Genomic DNA, 16,068 nt, shown 5'->3' on the forward strand with positions numbered 1-16,068 from the left:
ATTTAAATCCTGCTTAAAGTGAATGTAAATTTTGATGCTAAAGTGCCCGGTTTTTAAAAATAAGATTAAAATCAGGGGCACTTTAATTCATCAAAATTTACATTTCACTCGTGTTGTGAAAAAAAATACTTCCCTTTTAAACTTGACAGCAGCTCCAGCTTCCTCCGGTCGTCGCAAGCCATTTCTCATGTCAGAAATGATGGATAGGTCATCCTCCAATCATGGCTTCCCCCCCCCCCCCCGGGGGAATCAGTGTCTGATTCAACGCCGTATTTGGAGGAAGCCGGATTCCTCATTTTAGACCCAGGAAGAGGCTTTGCGACGGGTGGAGGAAGCTGGAGCAGCTGTCAAGATTAAAAGGTAAGGTTTTTTTTCTCCAACACGAGTGAAACGTAAATTTTGATTAATTAAAGTGCTCCTGTTTTAATCTTATTTTTAAAAACCGGCCACTTTAGCATCAAAATTTACATTCACTTTTAAAGTCAGGGATGAATATGCTGAAGCAATATGTCAACAATATAAATAAAAGGTACAGGAAATTACCATTAAAAAGGGGGTATAAAAGTATAAAATATTCTAATGTGTTAAAGCAATTAATTATTGCCAAAGAGTTAAACACATATCCAGCTATAAAAGCAACAATGCACTACTGGGAGCTAGCTGAACACATCTGGTCAGCCAATGACAAGACACATATGTTGGTAGCCATCAAACATATTGCTGCTGCTGAGCCTCTCTAGGTATGCTTTCAACAAAGGATACCAACAGAATTAAAGGGACATAATACTCATATGCTAAATCACTTGAAACTGATGCAGTATAACTGTAAAAAGCTGACAGGAAAATATCAACTGAGAATCTCTATGTAAAAAAAGGAAGATATTTTACCTCACAATCTCCTCAGCTCAGCAGAGTAAGTTCTGTGTAAAAAGTTATACTTCAGTTACTGCCCAGCTGCAGGTAAAAAAAAAAATAAAAAAAATAAAGAAATGAACAGCAGCCAATCAGCATCAACAGTGCTGAGGTCATGAACTCTTTTACTGTGATCTCATGAAATTTGACTTAACTCACATGAGATTTCATAGTAAACTCCTTAAACTAAATAGGGAAATAACATGAGAGTGCATGAGGCTCACTCCCTTGCCTGTTCCGGGACAGACATACTGATTTGCTGCTTAAAGTCCTTTACAAAGGGTTGTAAATACTTAGGACATTTTGGGGTAAAGACAGAATTTATGCTTACCTGATAAATTACTTTCTCCAACGGTGTGTCCGGTCCACGGCGTCATCCTTACTTGTGGGATATTCTCTTCCCCAACAGGAAATGGCAAAGAGTCCCAGCAAAGCTGGTCACATGATCCCTCCTAGGCTCCGCCCACCCCAGTCATTCGACCGACGGACAGGAGGAAATATATATAGGAGAAACCATATGATACCGTGGTGACTGTAGTTAGAGAAAATAATTCATCAGACCTGATTAAAAAACCAGGGCGGGCCGTGGACCGGACACACCGTTGGAGAAAGTAATTTATCAGGTAAGCATAAATTCTGTTTTCTCCAACATTGGTGTGTCCGGTCCACGGCGTCATCCTTACTTGTGGGAACCAATACCAAAGCTTTAGGACACGGATGAAGGGAGGGAGCAAATCAGGTCACCTAAACGGAAGGCACCACAGCTTGCAAAACCTTTCTCCCAAAAATAGCCTCCGAAGAAGCAAAAGTATCAAATTTGTAAAATTTGGCAAAAGTGTGCAGTGAAGACCAAGTCGCTGCCTTACATATCTGGTCAACAGAAGCCTCGTTCTTGAAGGCCCATGTGGAAGCCACAGCCCTAGTGGAGTGAGCTGTGATTCTTTCAGGAGGCTGCCGTCCGGCAGTCTCATAAGCCAATCGGATAATGCTTTTAAGCCAAAAGGAAAGATAGGTAGAAGTCGCTTTTTGACCTCTCCTTTTACCAGAATAAACAACAAACAAGGAAGATGTTTGTCTGAAATCTTTAGTAGCCTCTAAATAGAATTTTAGAGCACGGACTACGTCCAAATTGTGTAACAAACGTTCCTTCTTTGAAACTGGATTCGGACACAAAGAAGGTACAACTATCTCCTGGTTAATATTTTTGTTGGAAACAACTTTCGGAAGAAAACCAGGCTTAGTACGCAAAACCACCTTATCTGCATGGAACACCAGATAGGGCGGAGAACACTGCAGAGCAGATAACTCTGAAACTCTTCTAGCAGAAGAAATTGCAACCAAAAACAAAACTTTCCAAGATAATAACTTAATATCTACGGAATGTAAGGGTTCAAACGGAACCCCTTGAAGAACTGAAAGAACTAGATTTAGACTCCAGGGAGGAGTCAAAGGTCTGTAAACAGGCTTGATCCTAACCAGAGCCTGAACAAATGCTTGAACATCTGGCACAGCTGCCAGTCTTTTGTGAAGTAAAACAGATAAAGCAGAGATCTGTCCCTTCAGAGAACTTGCAGATAATCCTTTCTCCAAACCTTCTTGTAGAAAGGATAGAATCTTAGGAATTTTTATCTTGTTCCATGGGAATCCTTTAGATTCACACCAACAGATATATTTTTTCCATATTTTATGGTAAATTTTTCTAGTTACAGGCTTTCTAGCCTGAATCAGAGTATCTATTACAGAATCTGAAAACCCACGCTTTGATAAAATCAAGCGTTCAATCTCCAAGCCATCAGTTGGAGGGAAACCAGATTCGGATGTTCGAATGGACCCTGAACAAGAAGGTCCTGTCTCAAAGGTAGCTTCCATGGTGGAGCCGATGACATATTCACCAGGTCTGCATACCAAGTCCTGCGTGGCCACGCAGGAGCTATCAAGATCACCGAGGCCCTCTCCTGATTGATCCTGGCTACCAGCCTGGGGATGAGAGGAAACGGTGGGAATACATAAGCTAGGTTGAAGGTTCAAGGTGCTACTAGTGCATCTACTAGGGTCGCCTTGGGATCCCTGGATCTGGACCCGTAGCAAGGAACCTTGAAGTTCTGACGAGACGCCATCAGATCCATGTCTGGAATGCCCCATAATTGAGTTATTTGGGCAAAGATTTCCGGATGGAGTTCCCACTCCCCCGGATGGAATGTCTGACGACTTAGAAAATCCGCTTCCCAATTTTCCACTCCTGGGATGTGGATCGCAGACAAGTGGCAGGAGTGATCCTCCGCCCATTGAATTATCTTGGTCACTTCTTTCATCGCCAGGGAACTCCTTGTTCCCCCCTGATGATTGATATATGCAACGGTCGTCATGTTGTCTGACTGAAACCTTATGAATTTGGCCTTTGCTAGTTGAGGCCAAGCTCTGAGAGCATTGAATATCGCTCTCAGTTCCAGAATGTTTATCGGGAGAAGAGACTCTTCCCGAGACCATAGACCCTGAGCTTTCAGGGATTCCCAGACCGCGCCCCAGCCCACTAGGCTGGCGTCGGTCGTGACAATGACCCACTCTGGTCTGCGGAAGCTCATTCCCTGTGACAGATTGTCCAGGGTCAGCCACCAACGGAGTGAATCTCTGGTCTTTTGATCTACTTGAATCGTCGGAGACAAGTCTGTATAATCCCCATTCCACTGTCTGAGCATGCACAGTTGTAATGGTCTTAGATGAATTTGTGCAAAAGGAACTATGTCCATTGTTGCAACCATCAATCCTATTACTTCCATGCACTGCGCTATGGAAGGACGAGGAACAGAATGAAGTACTTGACAAGAGCTTAGAAGTTTTGATTTTCTGACCTCATTTCTAAGGAATCTATTATTGTTCCCAAGAAGGGAACTCTTGTTGACGGGGACAGAGAACTTTTTTCTTTGTTCACCTTCCATCCGTGAGATCTGAGAAAGGCTAGGACGATGTCCGTATGAGCCTTTGCTTTTGACAGGGACGACGCTTGAATCAGGATGTCGTCCAAGTAAGGTACTACTGCAATGCCCCTTGGTCTTAGAACCGCTAGAAGGGACCCTAGTACCTTTGTGAAAATCCTTGGAGCAGTGGCTAATCCGAATGGAAGTGCCACAAACTGGTAATGCTTGTCCAGAAAAGCGAACCTTAGGAACTGATGATGTTCCTTGTGGATAGGAATATGTAGGTACGCATCCTTTAAATCCACGGTAGTCATAAATTGATTTTCCTGGATAGTAGGTAGGATCGTTCGAATAGTTTCCATTTTGAACGATGGTACCCTGAGAAATTTGTTTAGGATCTTTAGATCCAAAATTGGTCTGAATGTTCCCTCTTTTTTGGGAACTATGAACAGATTGGAATAAAATCCCATTCCTTGTTCTCTTATTGGAACTGGATGTATCACTCCCATCTTTAACAGGTCTTCTACACAATGTAAGAATGCCTGTCTCTTTATTTGGTTTGAAGATAATTGAGACCTGTGGAACCTTCCCCTTGGGGGTAGTTCCTTGAATTCCAGGAGATAACCTTGAGAAACTATTTCTAGCGCCCAAGGATCCTGAACATCTCTTGCCCAAGCCTGAGCAAAGAGAGAAAGTCTGCCCCCCACTAGATCCGGTCCCGGATCGGGGGCTATCCCTTCATGCTGTTTTGGTAGCAGTGGTAGGCTTCTTGGCCTGCTTACCCTTGTTCCAGCCTTGCATTGGTTTCCAGGCTGGTTTGGGTTGTGAAGTATTACCCTCTTGCTTAGAGGATACAGAATTAGAGACTGGTCCGTTTCTGCGAAAGGGACGAAAATTAGGCTTATTTTTAGCCTTAAAAGACCTATCCTGTGGGAGGGCGTGGCCCTTTCCCCCAGTGATGTCTGAAATAATCTTTCAAATCAGGTCCAAATAATGTTTTACCTTTGAAAGGAATGTTAAGCAATTTTGACTTGGAAGACACATCCGCTGACCAAGACTTTAGCCAAAGCGCTCTGCGCGCCACGACAGCAAACCCTGAATTTTTTGCCGCTAATCTAGCTAATTGCAAAGCGGCATCTAAAACAAAAGAGTTAGCCAATTTAAGTGCTTGAACTCTGTCCATAACCTCCTCATACGAAGATTCTTTACTGAGCGATTTTTCTAGTTCCTCGAACCAGAAACACGCTGCCGTAGTGACAGGAACAATGCATGAAATTGGTTGTAGAAGGTAACCTTGCTGTACAAAAATCTTTTTAAGCAAACCCTCTAATTTCTTATCCATAGGATCTTTGAAAGCACAACTATCTTCGATAGGAATAGTAGTGCGTTTGTTTAGAGTAGAAACCGCCCCCTCGACCTTGGGGACTGTCTGCCATAAGTCCTTTCTGGGGTCGACTATAGGAAATAATTTCTTAAATATAGGGGGGGGGGAACAAAAGGTATGCCGGGCCTTTCCCACTCTTTATTTACTATGTCCGCCACCCGCTTGGGTATAGGAAAAGCGTCGGGGGGGTACCGGAACCTCTAGGAACTTGTCCATCTTACATAATTTCTCTGGAATGACCAAATTGTCACAATCATCCAGAGTAGATAACACCTCCTTAAGCAGTGCGCGGAGATGTTCTAATTTAAATTTAAATGTCACAACATCAGGTTCAGCTTGATGAGAAATTTTTCCTGAATCTGAAATTTCTCCATCAGACAAAACCTCCCTCATGGCCCCTTGAGATTGGTGTGAGGGTATGTCAGAACAGTTATCATCAGCGTCCTCTTGCTCTTCAGTGTTTAAAACAGAGCAATCACGCTTTCTCTGATAAGTAGGCATTTTGGATAAAAGATTTGCTATGGAGTTATCCATTACAGCCGTTAATTGTTGCATGGTAATAAGTATTGGCGCACTAGATGTACTAGGGGCCTCCTGTGTGGGCATAACTGGTGTAGACACAGTAGGGGATGATGTAGTATCATGTTTACTCCCCTCATTTGAGGAATCATCTTGGGCAATATCATTATCTGTGGCATTACTGTCCTTACTTTGTTTGGACACTATGGCACAATTATCACATAAATTTAAATGGGGAGACACATTGGCTTTCATACATATAGAACATAGCTTATCTGATGGTACAGACATGTTAAACAGGCTTAAACTTGTCAACAAAGCACAAAAAAACGTTTTAAAATAAAACCGTTACTGTCACTTTAAATTTCAAACTGAAAACACTTTATTACTGAATATGTGAAAAAGTATGAAGGAATTGTTCAAAATTCACCAAAATTTCACTACAGTGTCTTAAAGCATTAAAAGTATTGCACACCAAATTTCAGAGCTTTAACCCTTAAATTAACGGAACCGGAGCCGTTTTTACATTTAACCCCTATACAGTCCCAGAATGAGGCTCTGTCTATAACTAGAAAAGCCCCCATCTGAAAAAGGTGTCCAACACAGTGCCTGACGTTTTTCTAAACGTTCCCCAATATTATAATACCAATAATTAGTTAGAATCTGCATAATATGCCTAGTAAAGCAATCGTTTTAGCCCAGAAAAATGTCTACCAGTTTTTAAGCCCTTTTTGAAGCCCTTTATTCTTTTATGTTTGACTAAGAAAATGGCTTACTGGTCCCCATGAGGGGAAATGACAGCCTTCCAGCATTACATAGTCTTGTTAGAAATATGGCTAGTCATACCTTAAGCAGAAAAGTCTGCTAACTGTTTCCCCCAACTGAAGTTACTTCATCTCAACAGTCCTGTGTGGAAACAGCAATCGATTTTAGTTACTGTCTGCTAAAATCATCTTCCTCTTACAAACAGAAATCTTCATCCTTTTCTGTTTCAGAGTAAATAGTACATACCAGCACTATTTTAAAATAACAAACACTTGATAGAAGAATAAAACTACATTTAAACACCAAAAAACTCTTAACCATCTCCGTGGAGATGTTGCCTGTGCAACGGCAAAGAGAATGACTGGGGTGGGCGGAGCCTAGGAGGGATCATGTGACCAGCTTTGCTGGGACTCTTTGCCATTTCCTGTTGGGGAAGAGAATATCCCACAAGTAAGGATGACGCCGTGGACCGGACACACCAATGTTGGAGAAATATCTTTCTTTTTTACATAGAGATGTTCAGGTGATATTTTGTAGTCAGCTTTTTACAGCTCTGCTGCATCACTTCCAAGTGTTTCAACATTTGGGTATCATGGCCCTTTAAGTACATTTAAAAAGGGACATGAAAACCAAAAATGTTCTTCCATGATTCAGAAAGAGCATACAATTTTTAACAACTTTTAATTTACTTCTCTTATATCATTTGCTTCATTCTCTTTGCATCCTTTGTTAAAAACATAGCTAGGCAGCCTTAGGAACAGCAATTCACTACTGGGAACTAGCAGCTGATTGGTGGCTGCACATATATGTTCCTTGTCATTGGCTCACCAGACATTTCAGTTAGGTCCCAGTAGTGCACTGCTGCTCCTTCAAAAAAGGATACCAACGCGAATTTAATAAAAGAAGTACATTGGATAGTCATTTAAAATTGTATGTTCTATCTGAATCATGAAAGAAAAAGGTTGGGTTTTATGTCCTTTTAAAAGGACAGTACATGTGAAGTTTTAGTTATTTCTTTTATGTATCCCTTTAATTTTATCCTGTATGTGTCAGCTATAAACAGAGCTGACTTAATATATAAAAATATCTTTGAATAAGCCTTGCAGGCTTTTCCAGTCGCCCCAATGTTTCTTTTTTCTGGACAGTGGGTGATCTAGCCCAGTGTTTCTCAACTGCGGTCCTCACGTACCCCCAATGGGCCAGGTTTTCATTATAGCTGAACCAGTGCATGAGTGAAGTAATCAGCTGATCAGTAACACCATGGTTACTAACCTGCTCTCACCCAATATTATTTCCCCTGTGCACTGGTTCAGCTGTAATGAAAACCTGACCTGTTGGGGGTACTTGAGGACCACGGTTGAGAAACAATGGTCTAGCCAATGAAAAGCTTACTGATTCTGAGGTTCAGTTATCACAATGATCACAAATGGGTTATATAGACACATTACGCACTTTCATCCAGAACACTCAGGTAAACAGTGAATTGCCACATCTCCTCATTATGATTTACTTTTTACAATAGTGCGCCGGATTTGCACAGAGATTTGAAAAATACACAAGCTGTAAAGGCTTTTTACAGTGAATCAACAACCATGATATGTTCATGTGAGTGCACAGGATATTTCAGTTATGCAAAGGATTGTGGGAAGTTTCTAGATGGATAGATCCAAGAAATAATTGACACATCGAATCAAAACGTGTAGATAATGAGAGCTGCATATTAAATACACTGAAAACCCACTGTAAAAACAACATGCGGTCACATTCACTGGGACTTATACCCACGGTCAAACCCTTTATGTCTGCTGTAACACTAGAATCACAAGCAAGACCAACCTCCATTATCTCATCCAGAGCAGATTTCTTCTTCTTCTCCTTCCCCTGGCTTGTGCTCTGGCTGGGGTCTTTCCGTTTCACGGACCCCGCTGTTGCTGATGCTTTGAGGACATTGGAGACAAGTGAACTAGAAGAAAAACAGATCAGGGAATGTGCTAACTATATAACTTTTACTTATAGTTGTGTGAATCTTATTGATGTAAAACATAATGATTATTATATGGCATAACACAGTAAATTATGATAAAGATGTGCACAAGGGCCTTGCGTTTAAAGGGATAGAGACACACACCTTTATAGTGCTATGAGGTTAGAAATACAAAAGGATAAAAAAAAAACCATAAACAAGCTCTATAAAGCAAACTCAGAGAAGCTTCCTTTGTGAGGCTGAATTCACCCACATAAGAAGTAAAACTGCATTCTGATAATCCAGAAGGAACGGTAATGGGTGCTTTATTGTAATCAGGAACGTTTTTTTTACACTGATCAGATATTTGTTTAATTAGGTGGCCAGCAACAAAGTTGCAGGTCAACCTATTGTTATTGTTCGGATTATTATTATTATTATTTTTATTCCGCCAAGGTTTGTATTCAATTGCCCATAACTGCTTAACTGTTTTTGCAAAGCTCTTAAAATCAGGTATGCTGGTACAGCCTATTGCTGTGCTACATCTCATGCAAAATTTAACTCATAGGTCACATGCTCTGGCAGCCATATTGCTTTTTGCGACAAATTTTGACAAACGCTTAAAAATCTTTAGCTCTGGAACTGCTTATGTTACAACTTCTTCTCCTAAACCGCTTAGTGCAATAAAGCGCAATTTTGCACATATGCTCCTTGCAAGGTCCTCTACCAAGTTTGTTCAAACTGCGATTTTTCCATAATCAACATGGCTGCTGTGAGACATTAACCTTTTTATCGCCATTTAATTGCGTAATTTTGCACTTTATACATTAGTTTTACAATATTTAACAATATTACAGTGTAATAGACACATGATTACACATAGTCATAACCCTTAAAGACAATATTGCAGTTAAAATTTGCATTGCGCAATCGCCGTGAAATAAAACATTTGCAAATTTTCATGAAACTTCTGCAGATTGTAGAGGTCTATAGTGAGCATTAGTATGTGCAATTTGAAAGCCATACATTGCAAAGCTTGGCGGCCATTTTGTTTCGTATGCTCCATTTTTAAAAACTATAAAAATCTTCTTATCTGAAACCGCTTATGGGACAGACTTGAAATTTTGTTTATAGAGTTATATTATGACTAACATTCAGATTTGTTCAAGAGAAGTTGATACGTCATGTGGTTTGGCAGCCATTTTGAATTGTTCAAAATTGCTTAACGACATATTTAAATTCATAATAAAACAAAAACCGTTTTACAAAAATGCTTTATTTTTGCCATGTTTATTGACATCTATAGTGAGCACTATTGTGCATAATATAGAGGCTGTATACCTTACGATCGGGCAGCTATCTTGGTTTACGCAAAAATTTCGAAAGTCTATTTTCTCTGCAACCGCTTATGTAAGAACTGTGAAATTTGCTGTACAGTCTTATAGAGTCACAGTTGTTCATGTTGAAGGAATTAGTCACAGGTTGTGGCAGCTATATTGGTTTACGCACAAATTTTGAAACTGTGTTTTCTTTCCAACCGCTTATGTTAAAACTGTGAAATTTGCTGTATAACCATATATTGTCCCCTAGAGTTACATTTGTTCATGTTGAAAGTATAGGTCATATGGTGTGGCAGCCATTTTAAAAAACGCAAACATTTCGAAAATGTGTTTTTTTTTTCCAAATGCTTATGTTAGAACTGTAAACGGTTGTTATACAGCTTTATTTTGTGACATAACTACTTATATGGCATTGCAAAAATAATGCGCTGGCCACCTCTATTGCTGCTTGCAGCTATATTTCTATTTCTTTTTAGAAGAACTCACCTTGGCTTAGACGTTACTCCAGAAGTACTCGCACCTTTGCTCAAATTGAAAGCAACTTAAAAGATAAAAAGAAAGGGAATTACTTAACTTTTTATTAAAAACCAAAACAAAAAAGTTACAATATAATTAAAGGGACATAAAAACCACAACAACAAAAAAGTTTCTTTTATGATTCAGACAGAACATGCAATTTTAAACAACTTTCCAATTTACTTCTATTATCAGATTTCCTTTGCGTTGTTATCCTTTGTAGAAAAGCAGGGCTGTAAGCTCAGGAGTGTGCACGTGTCTGCAGAACTATATGGCAGCAGTTTTGCAACAATCTTTTACATTTGCAAGAGCACTATTTCCTGTCATGTAGTTCTCCAGATGTGCACCCTAAGTATCTCTTTAACAAAGAATAACATGAGAATGAAACAAAGTGGAAACTTTTTTTTCAAATTGTAATCTCTATCTGAATCATGAAAGAACTTTTGGGTTTCATGTCCCTTTAAACTGCAGAAAACAAAAAAAGTTATCGTTATCATTGAACTTTCAAATGGATGATCTAACCGAGGTTGCAATATTTTGAATCAACTGAGGTTTTATTTTACTTTTTTTAGATATATTTAATAGCCAGATTAGAAAAACAAACTAGTGTTATGCCTTTCGCTTTCTTATTTTAACAAAAAAACAGCCCACAAAACAAAGAGAAAAGATGACAAAAAAATCCAACATATCCTCAACAAAATAAATGGGGGTTTTTTTGTTTGTTTTTTTAGTAGATCTATGAATATAGTAGACTTATAAATATATAGAAATATTACAAACATTCGGCTAGATTACGAGTTGTGCGTTATGGTAAAAAAGCAGCGTTAAGAGGTCCTAACGCAGCTTTTTTACACCCGCTGCTATTACGAGTCTTGAAGGTTTCTTTGGCCTTACCGCAAAACGACTTACGTAAACTTCGTAAATTCTTTTTACTATGGGACTTCCATAGCGCTGATAAAGAGTCCCAACGCATTTTTTAAGTCAGTAGTTATGAGTTTTATGGTACAACGCCGTAACATAAAACTCATAACTAAAGTGCTAAAAAAGTACACTAACACCCATAAACTACCTATTAACCCCTAAACCGAGGCCCTCCCACATCTCAAACACTATAATAAAATGATTAACCCCTAATCTGCCGCTCCAGACAGTGCCGCCACCTACATTATATTTATATACCCCTAATCTGCTGCCCCAAACATCGCCGCCACCTACATTATATTTATTAACCCCTAATCTGCAGCTCCGGGCACCGCCCTCACCTACATTATATGTATTAACCCCTAATCTGCCGCCCCCAACGTCGCCGCCACTATATTAAAATTATTAACCCCTAAACCTAAGTCTAACCCTAACCCCTCCCTAACTTAAATATAATTACAATAAATCTAAATAAATATTACTATCATTAACTAAATTATTCCTATTGAAAACTAAATACTTACCTGTAAAATAAACCCTAAGATAGCTACAATATAACTAATAGTTACCGTACATTGTAGCTATCTTAGGGTTTATTTTTATTTTACAGGCAAGTTTGTATTTATTTTAACTAGGTAGAATAGTTATTAAATAGTTATTAAATATTTACTAACTACCTAGCTAAAATAAATACAAGTTTACCTGTAAAATAAAACCTAACCTAAGTTACACTAAGTTACACTAACACTACAATTCAATAAATTACCTAAATCGGAATCAAGGTAGAAAAAATCCTATTGGCTGATGCAATCAGCCAATAGGATTTTTTCTACCTTAATTCCGATTGGCTGATAGAATTCCATCAGCCAATCAGAATCTAAGGGACGCCATCTTGGATGACGTCACTTAAAAGGTACCTTCATTCAGTTTTAGTCGTCAGATGAAGAGGATGCTCCGCATCGGATGTCTTGAAGATGGACCTGCTCTGCGCGGAATGGATGAAGACTTCTGTCCGTCTGGAGGACCACTTCGCCCGGCTTGGATGAAGACTTCTCCCGGCTTCGTTGAGGACTTCGGCCCGGCTTGGATGAAGACTTCTCCCGGTAAGTTGATCTTCATGGGGTTATAGTGTTAGGTTTTTTTTAAGGGTGTATTGGGTGGGTTTTATTTTTAGGTTAGGGACTTTGGGCTGCAAAAGAGCTAACTGCCCTTTAAAGGGCAATGCCTATCAAAATGCTCTTTTCAGGGCAATTGGGAGCTTAGGTTTTTTTTAGATAGTATTTTATTTGGGGGGTTGGTTGTGTGGGTGGTGGGTTTTACTGTTGGGGGGGTTGTTTGTATTTTTTTTTAAATGTAAAAGAGCTGATTAATTTGGGGCAATGCCCCGCAAAAGGCCCTTTTAAGGGCTATTGGTAGTTTAGGCTAGGTTTTTATTTATTTTTTGGGAGGGGCTTTTTTTATTTTAATAGGGCTATTAGATTAGGTGTAATTAGTTTAAATATCTGTAATTTGTTTATTATTTTCTGTAATTTAGTGTTTGATTTTTTTGTACTTTAGCGAATTTAATTTATGTAATTGTATTTAATTTAGTTAATTTATTTAATTATAGTGTAATGTTAGGTGTTCGTGTAACTTAGGTTAGGTTTTATTTTACAGGTACTTTTGTATTTATTTTAGCTAGGTAGTTATTAAATAGTTAGTAACTATTTAGTAACTATTCTACCTAGTTAAAATACATACAAACTTGCCAGTAAAATAAAAATAAACCCTAAGATAGCTACAATGTAACTATTAGTTATAGTGTAGCTAGCTTAGGGTTTATTTTATACGTATTTAGTTTTAAATAGGAATAATTTAGTTAAAGGGACACTGTACGCAAATTTTTTCTATCGTGATTCAGATAGCACATGCAAGTTTAAAAAACTTTCTAATTTACTCCTATTATCAAATTCTTTTCATTCTCTTGGTATCTTTATTTGAAATGCAAGAATGTAAGTTTAGATGCCGGCCCATTTTTGGTGAACACACTGTGTTGTTCTTGCTGATTGGTGGGTAAATTCACCCACCAATAAACAAGTGCTTTCCATTTTATGAACCAAAAAAATAGCTTAGATGCCTTCTTTTTCAAATAAAGAAAGCAAGAGAACGAAGAAAATTTTATAATAGGAGTAAATTAGAAAGTTGTTTCAAATTGCATGCTCTATCTGAATCATGAAAGAAAAAAATTGGGTTCAGTGTCCCTTTAATGATAGTAATATTTATATTAATTATATTTAAGTTAGGGGGTGTTAGGGTTAGACTTAGGTTTAGGGGTTAATAAATTTAATATAGTGGCGGAGAGAATATAGGGGGTGGCAGAATAGGGGTTAATAAATAGTATGTAGGTGTCGGCGATGTTGGGGGCAGCAGATTAGGGGTTAATACATATAATGTAGGTGGCGGCGATGTCGGGGGTGGCAGATTAGGGTTAATAAGTGTAAGATTAGGGGTGTTTAGACTCTGGGTTCATGTTAGGGTGTTAGGTGTAGACATAAATTTTATTTCCCCATAGGAATCAATGGGGCTGCGTTAAGGAGCTTTACTCTGCTTTTTGGCAGGTGTTAAGACTTTTTCTCAGCCGGCTCTCCCAGTTGATTCCTATGGGGAAATCATGCACGTACGACCAGCTCACTGCTGACTTAAGCAGCACTGGAATTGGAGTGCGGTAATGAGCAAAATTTTGCTCAACGCTCACTTCTTGCCTTTTAACAATGGGTTTCTGAAAACTCATAATACCAGCGCTGCAGGTAAGTGAGCGGTGAGGGGAAACTGCTCGTTAGCACCGCACAGCCTCCAAAGCAAAACTCGTAATCTGTTTTAAAAATAAATATCAAGAAACAATTTGGGGTCAATATAAGCTACAGTCTCAAACCATTTATGCGAATCTTAACACAAAAAATGAAAACTGCTTTGCAAAGAAGATATGTAGGGATTATACTGTATTATAAGATTAATAGTATTAGTAAAATAGCTGATCAGAAATAAATGAGCGTTATTTTAAAAAATCTTGGGGATTTGCTAACAACATGAATCTAATATTTGTCTAGGCGTACTGTATGAATACTTTCTATCTGGGTGAAAGAAAATATGAAACTATTGAAAGTTTAGCTTGTTGTGTAAACCAGGAGAAGAGAGGCAAAAGGCTGTACTAAAATTGACCCAGCCTCCAAATATAACAGTCAGTCAGACATGGGCCAAAATAGATAAGGCCACAGGAAGGGAACATATGGAAGACAGGGATAACAGACACCAAGCAACAGGTTTTTTGCGTGCCCCTGGGAACGTAAATACTGAGCGAGTACCAAGATATCGTCCAAATAAGGAAATATCGCAATACCCCGCTCTCCGATTACAGAGAGTAGGGCACCTAGAACCTTTGAAAAGATTCTTGGAGCTGTCGCTAGGCCAAAAGGAAGAGCAACAAATTGGTAATGCTTGTCTAGAAAAGAGAATCTCAGGAACTGATAGTGATCTTGATGAATCTGAAGATATGCATCCTGTAAGTCTATTGTGGATATATAATGCATTTGCTGAACAAAAGGCAGAATAGTCCTTATAGTCACCATTTTGAAAGTTGGTACTCTTGCATATCGATTCAAAATCTTTAGATCTAAAGCTGGTCTGAATGCATTTTCTCTTTGGGACAATGAACAGATTTGAATAAAACCTCAGACCCTGTTCCTGAAACGGAACTGGAATGATTACCCCTGAAAACTCCAGGTCTGAAACACACTTCAGAAAAGCCTGAGCCTTTACTGGGTTTACCGGAATGCGTGAGAGAAAAAAAAATCTTCTCACAGGCGGTCTTACTCTGAATCCTATTCTGTACCTGTCAGGGTGCCAGGAATCAGACTGAGACGAGAAGTGCAAAAATAATCACACCTTTATGAATAGCAAAAAATAATAAAAATTCCACAAGTCAAATAACAAGCCAGGAATCAAAACCAGAGCTCGTAGTCACACGATCCGAGTCAGGAGCCAAAGCGAATAGTCAGACGAGCCGGAATCAGGAACAAGGAAAACAGCAGAGTCAGGAACAAGCCAGGGATCAGGAATCAGGAAGGATGTCAGACAGCCAGGTAATATTATTATTATTATTATCGGTTATTTGTAGAGCGCCAACAGATTCCGCAGCGCTATAAACAAAGGGGGGAGTACAACAAAACAATTATAGGGTAGAGGGCCCTGCCAAGAGTTGCACTGTTGTAGTCAGCTCTTAAGAAGGCGATCTACAAACAGCTGGACTTTTAGGCTTACATGCTAAGAGGGTTCAGGGGATTGCAGTGGAGGAGAGGAACTGGTATTAGGAAAGGTTAGCGTAGGTTATATGCGTCCCTGAACAGTAGAGTCTTTAAGGAGCACTTGAAGCTTTTAAAACTAGAAGAGAGTCTTGTGGAGCGAGGCAGAGAGTTCCACAAGATGGGAGCCAGTCTGGAGAAGTCCTGTAAACGGGAGTGTGATGAGGTGACAAGAGAGGAGGAGAGTAGGAGGTCATGAGCAGAGCGAAGGGGACGGGAGGGAGAGTATCTGGAGACAAGGTCTGAGATGTAGGGGGGAGCAGTGCAGTTGAGGGCTTTGTATGTAAGAGTGAGAGTTTTGTGTTTGATCCTAGAGGCAAGAGGAAGCCAGTGAAGGGAATGGCAGAGAGGCGCAGCAGATGAAGAGCGACGTGTAAGGAAGATGAGTCTGGCAGAGGCATTCATTATGGATTGTAAAGGAGCTAGGCAGCAGGTGGGGAGACCAGAGAGGACAGAGTTGCAATAATCAAGGCGGGAAAGAATGAGAGAGTGGATT

General features: G+C 39.4%; 1 protein-coding gene across 1 annotated transcript in view; it reads right to left on the bottom strand.

The window, feature by feature from the left end:
* Positions 1-16,068, bottom strand: part of KIN (Kin17 DNA and RNA binding protein) — a 96,600-nt gene that overhangs the window by 57,225 nt on the left and 23,307 nt on the right. Inside the window, exons 7-8 of the mRNA XM_053716431.1 lie at positions 10,285-10,339; positions 8,332-8,458 (exon numbers count right to left, since the gene is read on the bottom strand). Coding sequence (XP_053572406.1) covers positions 8,332-8,458; positions 10,285-10,339 — 182 coding nt within the window. The remainder of the gene's footprint in view (positions 1-8,331; positions 8,459-10,284; positions 10,340-16,068) is intronic.

Source organism: Bombina bombina, chromosome 6 (assembly GCF_027579735.1).
Source record: "Bombina bombina isolate aBomBom1 chromosome 6, aBomBom1.pri, whole genome shotgun sequence".
NCBI lineage: Eukaryota > Metazoa > Chordata > Amphibia > Anura > Bombinatoridae > Bombina > Bombina bombina.